Source organism: Dryobates pubescens, chromosome 19, assembly GCF_014839835.1.
Source record: "Dryobates pubescens isolate bDryPub1 chromosome 19, bDryPub1.pri, whole genome shotgun sequence".
Taxonomy (NCBI): Eukaryota; Metazoa; Chordata; class Aves; order Piciformes; family Picidae; genus Dryobates; species Dryobates pubescens.
This window is the reverse complement of record NC_071630.1, coordinates 21,877,893-21,891,954: the sequence shown is the minus strand read 5'-3', so window position 1 is coordinate 21,891,954 and position 14,062 is coordinate 21,877,893. Positions and strand designations below refer to the sequence as shown.

General features: G+C 43.9%; 1 protein-coding gene across 1 annotated transcript in view; it reads right to left on the bottom strand.

Annotated features, from left to right (window-relative positions):
• Nucleotides 1-10,033, bottom strand: part of LPCAT2 (lysophosphatidylcholine acyltransferase 2) — a 30,519-nt gene extending 20,486 nt beyond the window's left edge. Inside the window, exons 1-4 of the mRNA XM_054169967.1 lie at nucleotides 9,875-10,033; nucleotides 3,830-3,969; nucleotides 2,590-2,807; nucleotides 1,226-1,338 (exon numbers count right to left, since the gene is read on the bottom strand). Of these exons, the coding sequence (XP_054025942.1) occupies nucleotides 1,226-1,338; nucleotides 2,590-2,807; nucleotides 3,830-3,969; nucleotides 9,875-10,018 (615 nt within the window). The 5' untranslated portion in view covers nucleotides 10,019-10,033. The remainder of the gene's footprint in view (nucleotides 1-1,225; nucleotides 1,339-2,589; nucleotides 2,808-3,829; nucleotides 3,970-9,874) is intronic.
• Between the last annotated feature and the right edge of the window lie 4,029 nt (nucleotides 10,034-14,062).

Here is a 14,062-nt window from a genome sequence, read left to right as displayed (position 1 = left end):
AGACTATTCAGAAAGTGGAGCACTGCATTCAGGTCTAGCTGTTGTCAAGATACCTGCTACTGAAGTCTAGAGTTTCACTGCCTCTTTCAATTTGCCTGAAAAGCCATTCACTGGAAGGAAAGTTGAAGGACAAGTTAACTTTTCTCAGTCATTTAGGATGTATTCAACTATGACTAAAGAGATCTTGTGACTTTAGCTACTGTATCAGTCACTTTGGGTTTTTATTCTAAGTGAATGAACTGCTAAGAAAACAAGTAAAGAACTAATTCCAAGCAGGACCTATGTGTTTATACACAAATTTGCACATGGTATCTTTGGAGACAGGACTTGTATTGCTGACCCTGTTTGTATAGCAGTGACAGTGATACTGTATTTGTAGTATCTGAGGGGAACCCGAGACCAGTCAATGGAACAGAAGAAGGCAGGGACGAAGCTAAATGAGATGTCAGTAGTTTCGCAATTGCTCCAGGTCTTAGTTCTTGCAAAGGATGTGGATTTCCACTCTAGCCCTCTGCCTGTTGTGAAAGCAGCAGACTTACTGCCTCAACACTTCTCTCCCTTCTGAGCAAGCCCTGCTCCATTTGTTTCAAGATGGAAAGCCATCCAAGGCCTTGAAGTGCAACAGCATCTTGCTGCTGAGGAATGAGCATGGGAAACACTGTGCAGAATCACAAACTATTGCTTCCACCTTAAAATCTTTCCACAGTTTAGACTGATCTGAAAGTCTCGGGTTTAGTGCATTATTAACCTAAAGAGTGAACTGAGCTCTCTTCCACATACGAAACTCAAGTTGTAAGTCCTGTGCATGCTGGAGCCTGGACAACCTTACCTGGGTTACCCATCTCATCAGCTGCTCAGTTAGGAAACTGCTATGTAACAGCTTTGCTTCTCCTGCATGTCCTAGCTTGAGGATAGGAATTCACATACACCACTGCAAGTTAACTGCTATGCTGAAGACAGCACGTGACTAGGGAGAAGAGAAAGTCAAGAGCATCTATGTTTGGAACAGCAGTTGGTACTGGGACTTTAACTGACCCATTTTTCACAACAAAAATCTTTCTGGGCATTGGCCTCTTGTCCTTTCCTAAACCAGTCATACACCTCAAAACTGATTTCATCTTCACATATGAACAGAATCCTGTTCAGCTGGGCACCCATGATCTTAAGGTACAAAATGAATATGGAATATGAGTACATGACAGAAGAGTGCTGGTATGTTTATTACCTGTGGCCACTGGCCTCTTGATAACGCCCGCTTAGTTATCTCAGTGACTGTGTTCTTCCGTGAATCAGGGTCTTGACGAGAAACTGCCACAGGCTGGAGGGAACTTAAAATTGCTGTGAAAGAGGTAACAAGTTTTATTTGTTTTGTACTACTGCTTAAAAAACAACTGGGGTTCAAGGCTTCCTTGTAGCAAAAACTTGTTATTCTCATGCTAGGAGACAGACTGTACAAATAGCTTTCAGTCTAAGTAGATAAGAAGAGCGTTATTATTATTCTCATTCTACAGAATGGGAAGTAAGATACAGAAGACACACTGCCAGCTGAGGAGCTTTACAATAGGTATAAATATGCCAAATTCAGCCAAACACCTGCTACTAATATCATTCTTATTTTTCACTGAGCATTTTCACACACTGCTAAGGAACAGACTTGATCAGGTCTCTGCTCGTGGGCTACTCTCAGTCCTGACTCATGCAGACTACCACCAACAAATAGTTTGAGCTATGCTGAAGAAGTAAGATATCCCTCTTCAGCCACCAAGCATGCACAGCTTCTGTGTAAGTTACAGAAAAACACCCTACTTCAATCAGAAGTCTACATCAGAATGTGGGGACCTATGGAGATGTGGTGAGAAACTTAGGGAAGAATTGTCTTCTATATCCCACTCCTGTGCTTTTAAGCGAAGATCAATATAGGTTATGTCCTACAAAGCACTTTTCTCTGGTGCCTACTGAATTTAATTGAGTTACTGTACAGCCAGCAGAAAGTCTACAGCTGATTCTAGTAATAATGCAAATGGGCATTCTTTTCATGCCGAAAGGAGGAGAAAATAATCGAAGCATGAGTCACCTGATCTTTTCCATTCTCTACATTTCCTTTTTGAGTAACTTCTCTTTTATTCTTTCCTTGTTTGGCTCCCATTAGAAAAAAAATCTATAGGAGTGCCTGCAAGGTTAAATTCATACGTATGGTATTTTCCAGAGCGCTGCAGTTTGGGTGTTTGGAAATGACCTTCACTAACCCCTGGTAAAAGACAGCAGGCAAACAGATTTGTCAAGCTACCCACTGGGAGAATTTTAAGAGAAAGTGCCAGCCTGAGCAGTCATGAAACATGCTTTTAGTTACAAAGCAAATTTAAAGTGATGCTATATTTCATATCTGAAAGGAAACAGCATACTTCTAGACTTTCTGGCAATTCAGAATGTTATCACAGGGATTTCACTGGAAATAATCCATCAATACAGATGGAGCCTAACCAATTAAAAAATCTGTTCCTGAATCAGAGAAACCATTCAGAGAGAAGGGTTTTGGCCTCATGCCACAATGCTGACTTCTAACATAATATTTTTTTCATAAATACTTACTGCCAAATACTGGAGCTGAGAGGTTCTCTGCTCTAGACACTATTGATGGCATTCCAGTTAGGGCAGAAATAATGGCATCGAAAAAGCTTGAATGAGGAGCTGCAACAAAGATGGGAGCTTCCGACAGACTTGCTACTTTCCCTTTCACTGTAACTTGGAAACCCATTATGAAGAACAAGGTGCGAGTCAGCCGTGAGAGGGCTGTCTGGATCATCCTCCTTGTGAACAGAAACACGAAAATGTTATCCCATTTTACAGTTAGTGTCTCTTTTGTACTTCAAAAGAAAAGTCCATAAAATACTTCTTCATTCTCACAACTCATAAGGAGAGTGCAGGGCTAAAGGAGAAGACATAGAAGTAGTAGGACTGAGAAGTAGAAGAAGTAGTAGGACTGAGAAGTAGAACCTTGCTTTTTCATGTTGAAACAAGATTAGAATTCTGAAGGTAAGACAATGTACAACCCCTTGCTAAGCCTATTTCCTTTGGTTATTGCAAGGGGAGGCTGGGTTCAGTATCCCTCCTGTAAGAACCTAGGTGACTCTGATACTGTTCTTTTATTAGCACTTTTAAACAAGTAAGATGAATGTTGCCCTTTTGGAACATGTTATCCCAGTAGGGGACATGGTCCCTTCATGGGACTCCCTGTAATCACTTGGCCTTGTTAGAATTCACTTCTACCTTCCTCTGCCTGCATGCAGCTACAGGGCAAGGCAGCTAGACGGGAACTTTATAACCCTGAGGTCATAAGCTGAGCAGCTGAAATCCAGAGCCCACAGAGGCCACTGTAAAATACTCCTTGAAGGACAACATACCTAAGAAAGGAGCTATCAAAGCTAACTTGGTCACAACATAGCAGGAATGACACAGGCTAAACAGAAACTCAGCCTATAGGACATTACCAAACACTTTTCTTAATGACTTTGTTCACTCAAATATTTTTATCAGTATTATTACTAAAATAAGTTTTGGCATACAAATAGCTTACAAAGATTTTTCTACTGATTTGTTTTAGCCATTACATAATTGAAAATCTACTTATTTATAAAGCTCCACTATTGCTGTAAAATACGTTCATCAGAAAGTGGCTTCACCTGAATGGTTAAAACTAGGATTTGACTGAGGACTCTTCTTTAATCAAAAGGAGAAGAGCAAGGGGAAAAAATAATCTTTAGGCTCTACTTCTTGTGTTATTAATAATCCAAAATGCACAGAATTTTCACAACTGTTGGTCATTTTTTACCTTCTCCATCCTTTAAGTGGCACAGATCCTATTCCAGGGTGACGGAAAGTTGCGATGGATGCAAGCAGCCATGCTAGCAGTAAGAGGACTATAATGCATATGGCACGGAGGGGTAGCAAAATAATCCCCTGGAGGACAGTCTGGAAAAAAAGAAGGGAAGAATCTCAAGAAATGGTATCAAGAGGAATGACAGTGATAGCTGTGTAGCTACATTGCACAGATGTCAAAATACCAGCACTGCAGCTGTGTGATTTGGTAAGGAAAGCACCAATGATTTCAGTGTTCAAGTATTCGAGTTTTTGGCTCGGATGTTGCTAGACAGATATGGTAAAGAGAGTCTCCTGCCTTTAGCTTATACTTGGACTTTGCAACATAAAACCAGCTCAAATGAGTCTGCTCAGCTGATATATATCTCCTGCACAGAGCCTTCTGTCACTAGAAGCCTGCCTAGAAGCCAACTGGGATTGTCAAGATGAATAAGATGTACTCTTGCCCTTTCCAAATGACAAGTCTGTGTTGAGTCACACTTGCTGCAAGTGACCCTCGCTACTGCTACTTGGAGTAGTGAACACACAAAACAACTTCACTTTTCTGAGCTAGGATTTCAGCAAAATGGTTTTCAGTAGTTTAAGGCAAGGTTCAGACTTTACTGTGCTGCTGAAGCTGCTGTAGCAGATCTTGGCTCATTGCCTCTGGAAGTTGTTTGCTCATGGTAAACACACAGCAGAAGCCTTCCGATTATCAAGACTAACTTGTTGCCTTCTGCTGAAGCATCTTGGATATTAACCTCTGTGCTGGGACCTCCTTGATTTTTCAGAATAAATTGAGGAAACTTAATTCCCTTTCCTCCTCACAATTGGGAAACTGTTACCATCTTGCTTTGAGACAGTTCTGTGACAGCTGCAGGCAGCCAGAATAGGCAGCCAACTCAGTATACAACAGATCCAAGCCTGTTCACCACTTCTTCATACATGTTTGTAATACAAATGGAGGGAAAGAGAAACACTAACATGCCCTGGTTGCAAATAAACATCATCCCCAGCCCTTCCCCCAAGGAATTTTTACCTTGCATTTTTTAAGGCACAGCTCTGGGAAACAGGTGCATTGGCACAGGGCTGTTAACAGGCGGCTGTGGTACAGGGTAGGGCAGGAAGAAATCCTTAATTGTTTCACCCCACTACATTAGGTTAGATTACTGTATCCTGAAGGCTGGCCTGTGTGGCACAACACAGCAGTGTGCAGATTGGGCAAGCAGGTTTGCTGCATGAGTATGTCCCAGTCCTAGCCCAGCATTCCTGTTAAGACAGTGAAAAGCTCAGCTCTCCTGCCACTCACTGAGGATCAGCTGTGTGTGCATACACGTGCACACAGTGACACACACGTGCACACAGTGACACACACGTGCACACAGTGACACACACGTGCACACAGTGACACACACGTGCACACAGTGACACACACGTGCACACAGTGACACACACCCAAGCAGAACTGTGATAGTGATTTAAAAAAACATTATTTGGGCTATGTTTCTAAAACTTCCTCAAAACTTACATGAGAGTGTTTCATGGTCACAGGCTGACAGCTCCTCCAGTTTTGGGAGGATGGTAGGAGTTACAGAAGGACAGTTATGCTAATTTAACTTCTGCTTCTGAGGTTACTGTTTTCTGTGCTTTACTGAAGAAAATCTGTAGCTGAGTAACAGTGTTCCTCTCTCAAAATCAGCCTTTCTAGTCAGCTTTTCAGCAAGGAACAGGAAAAGCAAGGCTTTTAATAACAAGTAAGTTTTACAAAGTAGTTTGCAACTTACTTCAGCTATGATATTAAGCAATGGTGGATTTTAAGTTACCTCCTGTCTTTGAAAAGGAACAAGTGTTTATAGTATGTCTGGAACACAAGCATCTGTAAGGATTATTTATCCAACTCTGTGATACACTAGACTAGTTCTAATTTTCCTTTCATCAACATGATCCTTTCCCTCCCCACCAAACTCTTTCCATCTTTACATTAAGTCCTTCTACTGTCTCCTGCTAAATATTCAGGAGAAGCACTGGCCTCTGCCTGTAAACCTTGTGATACATATGAGGAATCACAGGAATTCTGGGCCTCCAGGACTCTGTTCTGTGTTACAAAGGCGTGGTGACTGGCAGTGGATACAGTGTAAATTAGGATAAGCAGATGCAAGGCGTTGATGCTTATGTTCTGTAAGCACTGCCATATAACATGTTGCCAGGAGAGATCTGAACATTCAAGTATGATTATTTCTTTTTTATATAACTAGCTGTGGAATGGTAACCCTAACTTCATGGGCAACAGGAAAAGGACTGCTCTGGATCACAGAAATGGGTTCAGTAGCTGGGTATGAGAGTTATCCCTGGAGACCTGTTGCTCCCACTCTCTTTGATGCCAGTTGTGACAAATCTGAAAATGTCAGGTGGCAAATGAAACCAACCAAGACTCTTTGCTAGTCTTTTTCTCTTCATATGCATCCTCTTGTACTATGATCTCTTGTCCCCATTCAACATTCCAGGGGCATTCAGTTACCAATAGGTAGCATAAATCCGTATTTGGACTTAACTTTTTTTCTCTTTATGAAGAAAGAATATGTATGCACTGACCTACAATGAGCAATAAAAGATGCAACAGCAAAAGGAAAACAATCCCTTCCTCAAAACGTTCATAAATTCATTAATCTATTTTAGGCAGATGCGCAGGTGGTACCAATTTGCTGATGCAAGCTATTGGCTTTCTAGGTCACTGTGTAATGAGGCAGAATTGATTTCTGCTCCATCAGCTGCAAAGTAGGGTAAGAAAAGGACAGAAAAGAGAAAGGTCAAGGTAGGCTAGAAAAGAAAAAGTATAGGAGAAGAACATACGAAAAAAATACAGGTTCAAAGTTTAGTTTACTAAGTAGGACCCAAGCCACTCCAGTTTCTGTATACAATAAACACAAAGGTAGTTATCCTGAGTCATCCAAAGAACCTTTTCCCACATTTGGAGTCACCTGTGTACTTTCAGTGGCATAGCTTGACACTGCAGTTGCTGCAGACACCTGCAGAAGTCTTTGCAGTCCAGGTCACACTCCCACTGCTGACTGACCCTAGAGCAGTACACAAGCCTACATTGTCAATGGTGTTAGGAACAGGCCAAGAGGAAAAGCAAGTCTATGAGAAAGCCACAGAATTCAGTTTGAAATTTAGTTCAGCTGATAAGTTATCCAGGAAGCAGCAGAAGAGTAGGTTGGGGAACAGAATGAAGCCCATTTCCAACTGAGCTGCTCTGACATCTGAAACTGAGGGACCACCTCCCAAAGCAGGCAAGGTCTTCCCTGAGCGTCCAGAGCAGTCACAACTCTGCCAGGCACTCTAGCTGCTTATTTCCAAGCACAGGGTCAAACACAATGTTTGGCATGCTGGTTCTGCCATTACCAAAATCCACTGAGCACTTCTTCTGATCAAAGTAGAATCTAGTAATGCTTTAACTCGTATTTGTGTTTTGTAGTTGCAGTTCAGAAGTTAGGAGGACAAGTGAAGCACCCAGGATGACCAGAACTAAAATGTTAATAAATCCCAACATTGAACTACAACCAGCCTCAGTCAGAGGATGGAAACCAGAACTATCTGAACAACTGTTTTAGAATCTTGTTTGGCAGGTGCAGATGTTCAGCACAGCACATTTGATCCTTGTTTTGCACATTCTAAAGAAAGAGAATAATCTCTTTGGCTGGTAAACTATTAGCAATACAAGGATTGGCAAAAAACTGTAAATCTTCCTGCTCCACTTTCCAGTCTGATAAAAAGCCTCCTTTTATATGCTAAGCCGAAAGAAATGCAGACGGCTCTCCTGTCTCACTTTGAAGCTCCATTCATCAGGGGACAGCAGCCCTTACATTCAAGGAGTTCACCAAGAAATGAAAAAACAGCTTTGGGCTCCCACAGAGGGTTTTGAAATTGTAGCTGGTTTTATCAGTGCATGTTAAAAGAATTGTATAGAATAAGGGGAATATAACAAACCAATTCTTTAACATGCAAGAATGGCAATACCCTACACTCAATTTAAATGGCAAGAGAAAGAACACTTCCCTTTCTTGAAGGTTATAGTAATGCTGTCTGGTAAGGCTCTGATTCCCAGCTGGTCTGATGCACAGTGCTGAGCAAGAGAGAAGCAGATATTCATAGGATAAAACAGACAGCAGGAAGTATCCGACTCTTTGTGACTACAGGGGGAAAGGAACAGAAGGGAGCAACACACACTGCAAAAAGGTTGTCTCTCTGCTTTAAAATTCTGTGACTGCTGCAATTTTGCTTAAGAGCTCACTAGCATCAGGCTATGGCCCAGCCAGATGCTTTTTCCTTCCAGGTGCATTGTAGTGTTATGTATGGAGCGTGTCTTGCTTTAAGACAACATGGTTTTTATCCCTTCCTCCTGAATGAAAACAAATAGCTTAAAATTGCAAGTTTTTGAAAGCAGTCTGTGTGTCCTCTAGAAAGAGCAGCCTGCACAGAGAGCTGTCCATTTCTGGAACCTCAGTAAGAGACTGTTTTCTTTGGGGTTCATGCCTACAGCTCCTGATTCAGATTCACTTGGAATATGTTTCAGACTGCTAGTGAAACACGTGAGAGAAAAGAATTTGAAATTGTTTTCCAGGTTTCTCACATATTCTCCACCCAGATACCTCCAAGGCAAACATTGTTTATAACTTGAGGAAGAGCTGTATGAAACATAAAATATTCAGTTGCACATCAGCCTTGCATATTTATAACAATCAGCAGAAATTGCTGTAAGATCACCTACATGATGATGTCCTCATTGTCCTCATTGAGGTATCAGTTCATGGTTGGTTATGAGCTCAATTTTTAAAGAGACTGCTTTCAAAAACCAAAGTCCAGAAATATTATTTACTTTCTTAATTGTCAAAGTACCCTGGTAAGTCTGGTGTGAATTCATTCACAAGCTGTGCTGGCAGAGGCTTCAGCTCAGAAGCCTCACTGGATTCAGCCAGTGGCACCAGTCAGTAACCCAATGGAACCGGGAATAGTTTTTTTGTTGTTCACTCTGTAATATGGAACCAAGGCATTAACTCCTTGCCCCTCCACAACCCAGGCTTAAAATCAGCCTGAAGTGAGTTAAGCTTCTGAAACAGGATTACTGCAACAACTTATTTTCTGTTTTGGCTTATTATATCAGGAAGAAGTTATCCTCATCTTCACTCCAGAGCTGAACCATCTGACACGATGGACAGATGGGTAGTAGTACATTCCTGTGATTCAAACTGGAAGCAAACTGGACTGAGGCTGGATTGTTATCTGTAATGATTATGCACATCTTTTGAAAAGCTTGTTGCAAGCTTAGTGTTAGAAGTTGAAGTCGATAAGCCTGTGTGTGTGCAGAGCATGCATGCAGTTTGGGGGCTCTGAGGAGGTATGGCTTCAAGAAGTTCTTTTCAGAAAACAGTGACTTTTGGACACTGAATACCTTTTGCATTGTTTCATTGACCATTTAGACAGCCTGTTCATTTTCTGCTGTCACTAGGCTAGATCCGGAAGCAAATTATGCTGCACTTGGGAAGGAAGCATCCTTCCTAGATGCCTCTTCCTCGAAAGGCCCAGAGCTGCAGATGTTTAATTGAGTGTCAGGCTGGCTGCTGTCCCTTCCCTACTCGGTTGCATTGCGGCGGGCCCGGCTGCAGCCCAGCTCCTCTCATAGCAGCGCAGTTTCGGCGGAGCAGGCGGCAGGTTTAAACCGTGTTTTTTCACACGGTCGAGTTCTGCCATAGGAAGGAGGCGTTTGTAAAGCGGCCACTGACCTTCACCCCGCACTGGTGACAGTCCCTGGGTTCCAAGTGGCGACAGTAACGCCGGTTTAGCCAAGCCGTCAGAAGCCCAGGCCCGGTGCAGCACAGCCGGGGCTGTCAGCCCTCCCCTCCGCGCTCCCGCCCGCCCCGATAGGCATCCCAGCGCCAGGCGGCTCCGTCCCCTGTCCGACCCCGGCCAGGCGGGCAGGGCGGGCCCCGGCACCCTTTCACGCGCGCGCTGCCAGCCTTACCCGAAGCTTGTCCCCGGCGCTCAGGCGGCGCGGGTGGACGAAGGGATTGGGGATGGTGGGCGGGCAGAAGGACTGCTGCCTGGGCAGCGGCAGCACCCGCGGCGCCATGCTCCTGCCGCGCTGCCACCCCGGGCGATTGCGCATGAGCTACCGCTGGGGGCCGCGGCTGCCGCGTCCGGCTCGGTCCGGCTCGTCTCAGCCAGCCCTGCCCACTGCGGGCAGCCCCGCCTCGGGGCAGGTGAGGGAGTGCCGGGCGTGCCCTGAGGACCCGGCGCTGCCAGGCGGGCGCTGCCAGCGGGCTCGGCAGCGTTTCCCGCCTTTCCCCCGCGCCGCGCGGCTGCTGCGCGCTGGCCAGAGCCGTGTGCACCACCCGTACGCAGTGCAACGCCGGTGGCCGAGGCGGTGTTTGCAGGCTGGTACCGCACTTGCGTTGTTCGTAAGCGCCGATTACTGGGGATCATGGTCTGTTACCTGAGGGAGAAAAGAGGCGAACGCGGCCATGCCCATCAGCTGAGGTGGGTTGTAGGAAAAGGATGCATCCCCATCACTGCAGAAGGCTGGTGTGGAGGTTCTGGCCCTGAGTAGATGAAATCTAGAGCTCTGCCGTAGCTTTTCTTTATGCACAGGGTTCACATTGTCCCCCCCATTACTGGGCATTGTGGAGGTCACGCCTCAAATAGTGGGTTCAGTTTTGAGCCTCTCCAAGAAGTATGTTGAGGTGTTGGAGCAGGTCCTGAGGGGATCAGCAAAGCTGGTGAAGAGAGCACAGGTCTTGTGAGGAGCAGATGAGGGAACTGGGGTTGTTTAGCTGGAGAAGAGGAGGCTGAGAAGAGCTCTCATTGCTCTCTGCACCTCCCTAAAAGGAGATTGAAGTGAGGTGAGGGTCTGGCTCTTCTTCTAAGTAACAGGTGATAGGACAAGAAACAGCTTCAAGTTGCACCAGCAGAGGTTTAGACTGGATATTAGGAACACTTTCTTCCTGGAAAGGGTGGTCAAGCCCAGGAGCAGGCTGCCCTGGGCAGTGGTGGAGTCCCCATCCCTGGAGGGATTTAAAGCTGTGTAGATGTGTTGCTGTGGGACATGGTTTAGTGGTTACCTGGTAGTGCTGGGTTAAGAGTTGAACTTGAACAGTTGAATCTCCTCAAGGTTTCTTCCAACCTAAACAATTCTATGATTCTTCCTGCCTGCCTGCCCCATAAAGAGGGGCCAGGACCTGCCCTTGCGGGGACAGCCATTACCCCAGGGCTGCTGCAGGCCAGGCACTGGGCAGCTCAAGATGAGGAGTACTGCACACCATTCCTCGCCACTTGCTGCTGGTCTTGTGCCTTTAAATGCTTCTGGTTTCAACCCAAAAGGAAATTTCAGCCTGGCCTTAAACTTGCCTTAGGTTCTTATGGAAACCCACTACAACGGTGGGGGTAAGCCTTCAGTCTCTGCACAGAGAGAGCTGGTCTAATGCTACTGGCTCCTGGCCTCTTACATGACTTTTGTTCACATGCTTTGTTTTATGTCACATAGTTCAGTTCCCACTTTGACGTGACTGTTTCCACAAAGGTATCATCAGAATTAATGAAACTTAATTGTTACTCTTATTAACTACTTATTTGTGATTTGCAACTGCAGGTGCTTAAGGAGTAACCATAATGATACATTTGGTCTAAGTACAATCTGTCTGTAATGGAAGCTTGAGCAGTGTACAGTTTGCCTTGTCTGGTTTCCAGGTTCTCCCTATGATTGCCAGTCCTTGCAAACAGCGCTGTGTACAAATCAGATCATCACAACTGCCACAGAAAATAAGGCTGGGGAAACACCAGGGGAGAAAGATTAGTTCTGTCTCCATCACTGTAAAGGGATACTTCAACATATTTTCTTACCACAATGTTTTTAATAAAGCTGTAATTCTTTCAAAGTAGTTCCAGTATGTGTCTGTTCTATAAAATGTGAGTAGGCAGAAGTATGTACTGCAGAATATCAAATACTCCAAACTAACAAAAAAATATCTGTCAGGAATTCCCAGATGAACCAGAAGCTAAGAAACCGTTGCCCTTTTTAGCATTTCCCTATTTAATTCTTCCGACTAGTGCTGTTTGTCTTACTTTTATAAACTGCACTCACAAAGGCATTTTTTGATAGAGAAGTTGGAAACCTGCTTTGTGTTTGACTTGCTCCCCTCTTCCATTTGATATGAGTCTGCCATCTGGTGGCCACAGCCGGCTAGTGCTACTGTCCGGGAAGGTCCAGGCAGCATCTGGTAACTGCCTGTGAGAAACCCAGGAGCGATTCCTCAAGGACTAGCCTCAAAACTTCTCCATGCAAATACTATTCTGATTTTCCTCTTTCCGTCTGTGATATTAGATGTGAACTACTCGTGCAAAATGGGTATGAGGCTAGAGATAGATTCTTAATGTGTTCCTATTGTCAGTTTAACTCTTTTTTTTCTTTCTTTCTTTCTCCAGGTATAAACTGGTCTGTTGTGCAGACAATGTCAGCTCCAACAGCATGCAAAATATTTGCCATGTAAGAGGAATTAGAGTGGCCCTGTACTGTTTCAAAATCTCTACTGATAAAGGAGAAATTAAATGGCTGTCCTTGGTGAAAAAACTCATCTGATTCTAGAAGGTAACTGAAGTAAGCATTACTTAAAAGTCTTTAGAACTAATATCTTTCTAGCATTGAATAAAAAACTACATCCATGTGAATGTTCAATGGTCTAGATAACACATTGTGTAATTCACTAGGGCTCCATCAATCAATTTGGTTCTGCTGGGAATCTGGCTCTGCACATCCCTCTGTAGAATGTGTCATTTAACCATGACTTCAAACAATAAAAGCAGATCTAGACTGTTTGTTTCACAGTGCTTGGGTACTTGTGGACTGGAGGATGTGCTAACTGGCATGCACATATGCATCTGAGCAGGCACACACTTCTGCATGCATACACACACAAATGCAGACACACTTTCTCTTTGATTCTAAGACTGTTGCAGAGATATGTGTATCCTGGATTTTTTGTTTGATGTTAAATAGAACTGAAACACCCTAAAGCTGAGCTTGCTCCTGGATATTCCTGGATGTTTCCTCTTACAGAAAGCAATTTCTGTGCCTCTTTCCCTTCCCCTTAAATGTTAGATGTTCTGTGCTAGTGTTGCATCCCTTACACCAGTGCAAGTGTTTGACTGGTAAGTTGCCAAATGATTCACTCCACTCCAGAGTTGTTTCTAGCTGTTTTTATGAGAGGGAAGTTGCTGTCCCAAGTCTCCATATTAGAATCCAGCCTGTAGGTATAGATAAAATTGTTCAGGAATATGTCTTAGGGTGCTGTACCAGAGAGAGGAACCTCATGGTAAGAGTTCCTTGGAGCTGCTTTTCTGAATTCCTTTCTTGTTGCACTACTTAATGGACAGAAGGCAAGCAAAATCAGAAGGAAGATCCTAGTCCCTTCAGTTGGCAAGTCCCACCTGATTTGACCTCCACAAAGTGAGACACTTCTGTAAATGCTTAGCTTGGCTGTTGTTAGTCCCAGAGGAGTAAGTAGGACTTGTGTTAGATTTTGGTACTAAGCAGGCAGATAGGTTGCTGAGCTAGCTCTGTAACAAACTGGGGGAAAAATAGCATTGGTCTTGCTGATGCTGAGTGAAAATAAAGGTAGTGTTATCTCAGGGAATCCACTGGGTACGTCCCCTTGGAGAATCCTCCTGTTAAAGTTCCTCACCTGAGCTGGCTGTGGAATGGGACAACTTGACAAGAATTTCTCTTCTGTTTCTGGGGGTAAGGAAGGCTCTAGACTGATGATGGGGGATCTCCAACTCCCAGTGGTCTCAAACTGGCATCCTTCCTGATTATTGAATTCACTTGAAAACAAAACAAAACAAAAAAGTAGATTTACAAGAAAAAGAGAGGCTCCAGTGAATTGTATGAGAATGAGATATAAAATTAACTGTTTTCTTTTTCCTTTGAACTGAACCCAGGAGCCTCAGTAAAGTTTACCCTATTTAAAGCATTAATTAGGGAGCTGACTGTACATAAAGATAAAACAGAACTCTTAAAGAAGTCTCCAGGGACTCAAAAAATCCCAGTTTTGTCTACATGAGGCAAAAGAATTTTAATTAGAAGAAAGTGAATTGAAGTGAACTGATAGGAACAACAGAAAGAGAATTTATCCCACAATGTATTCAGGGAACATAATTG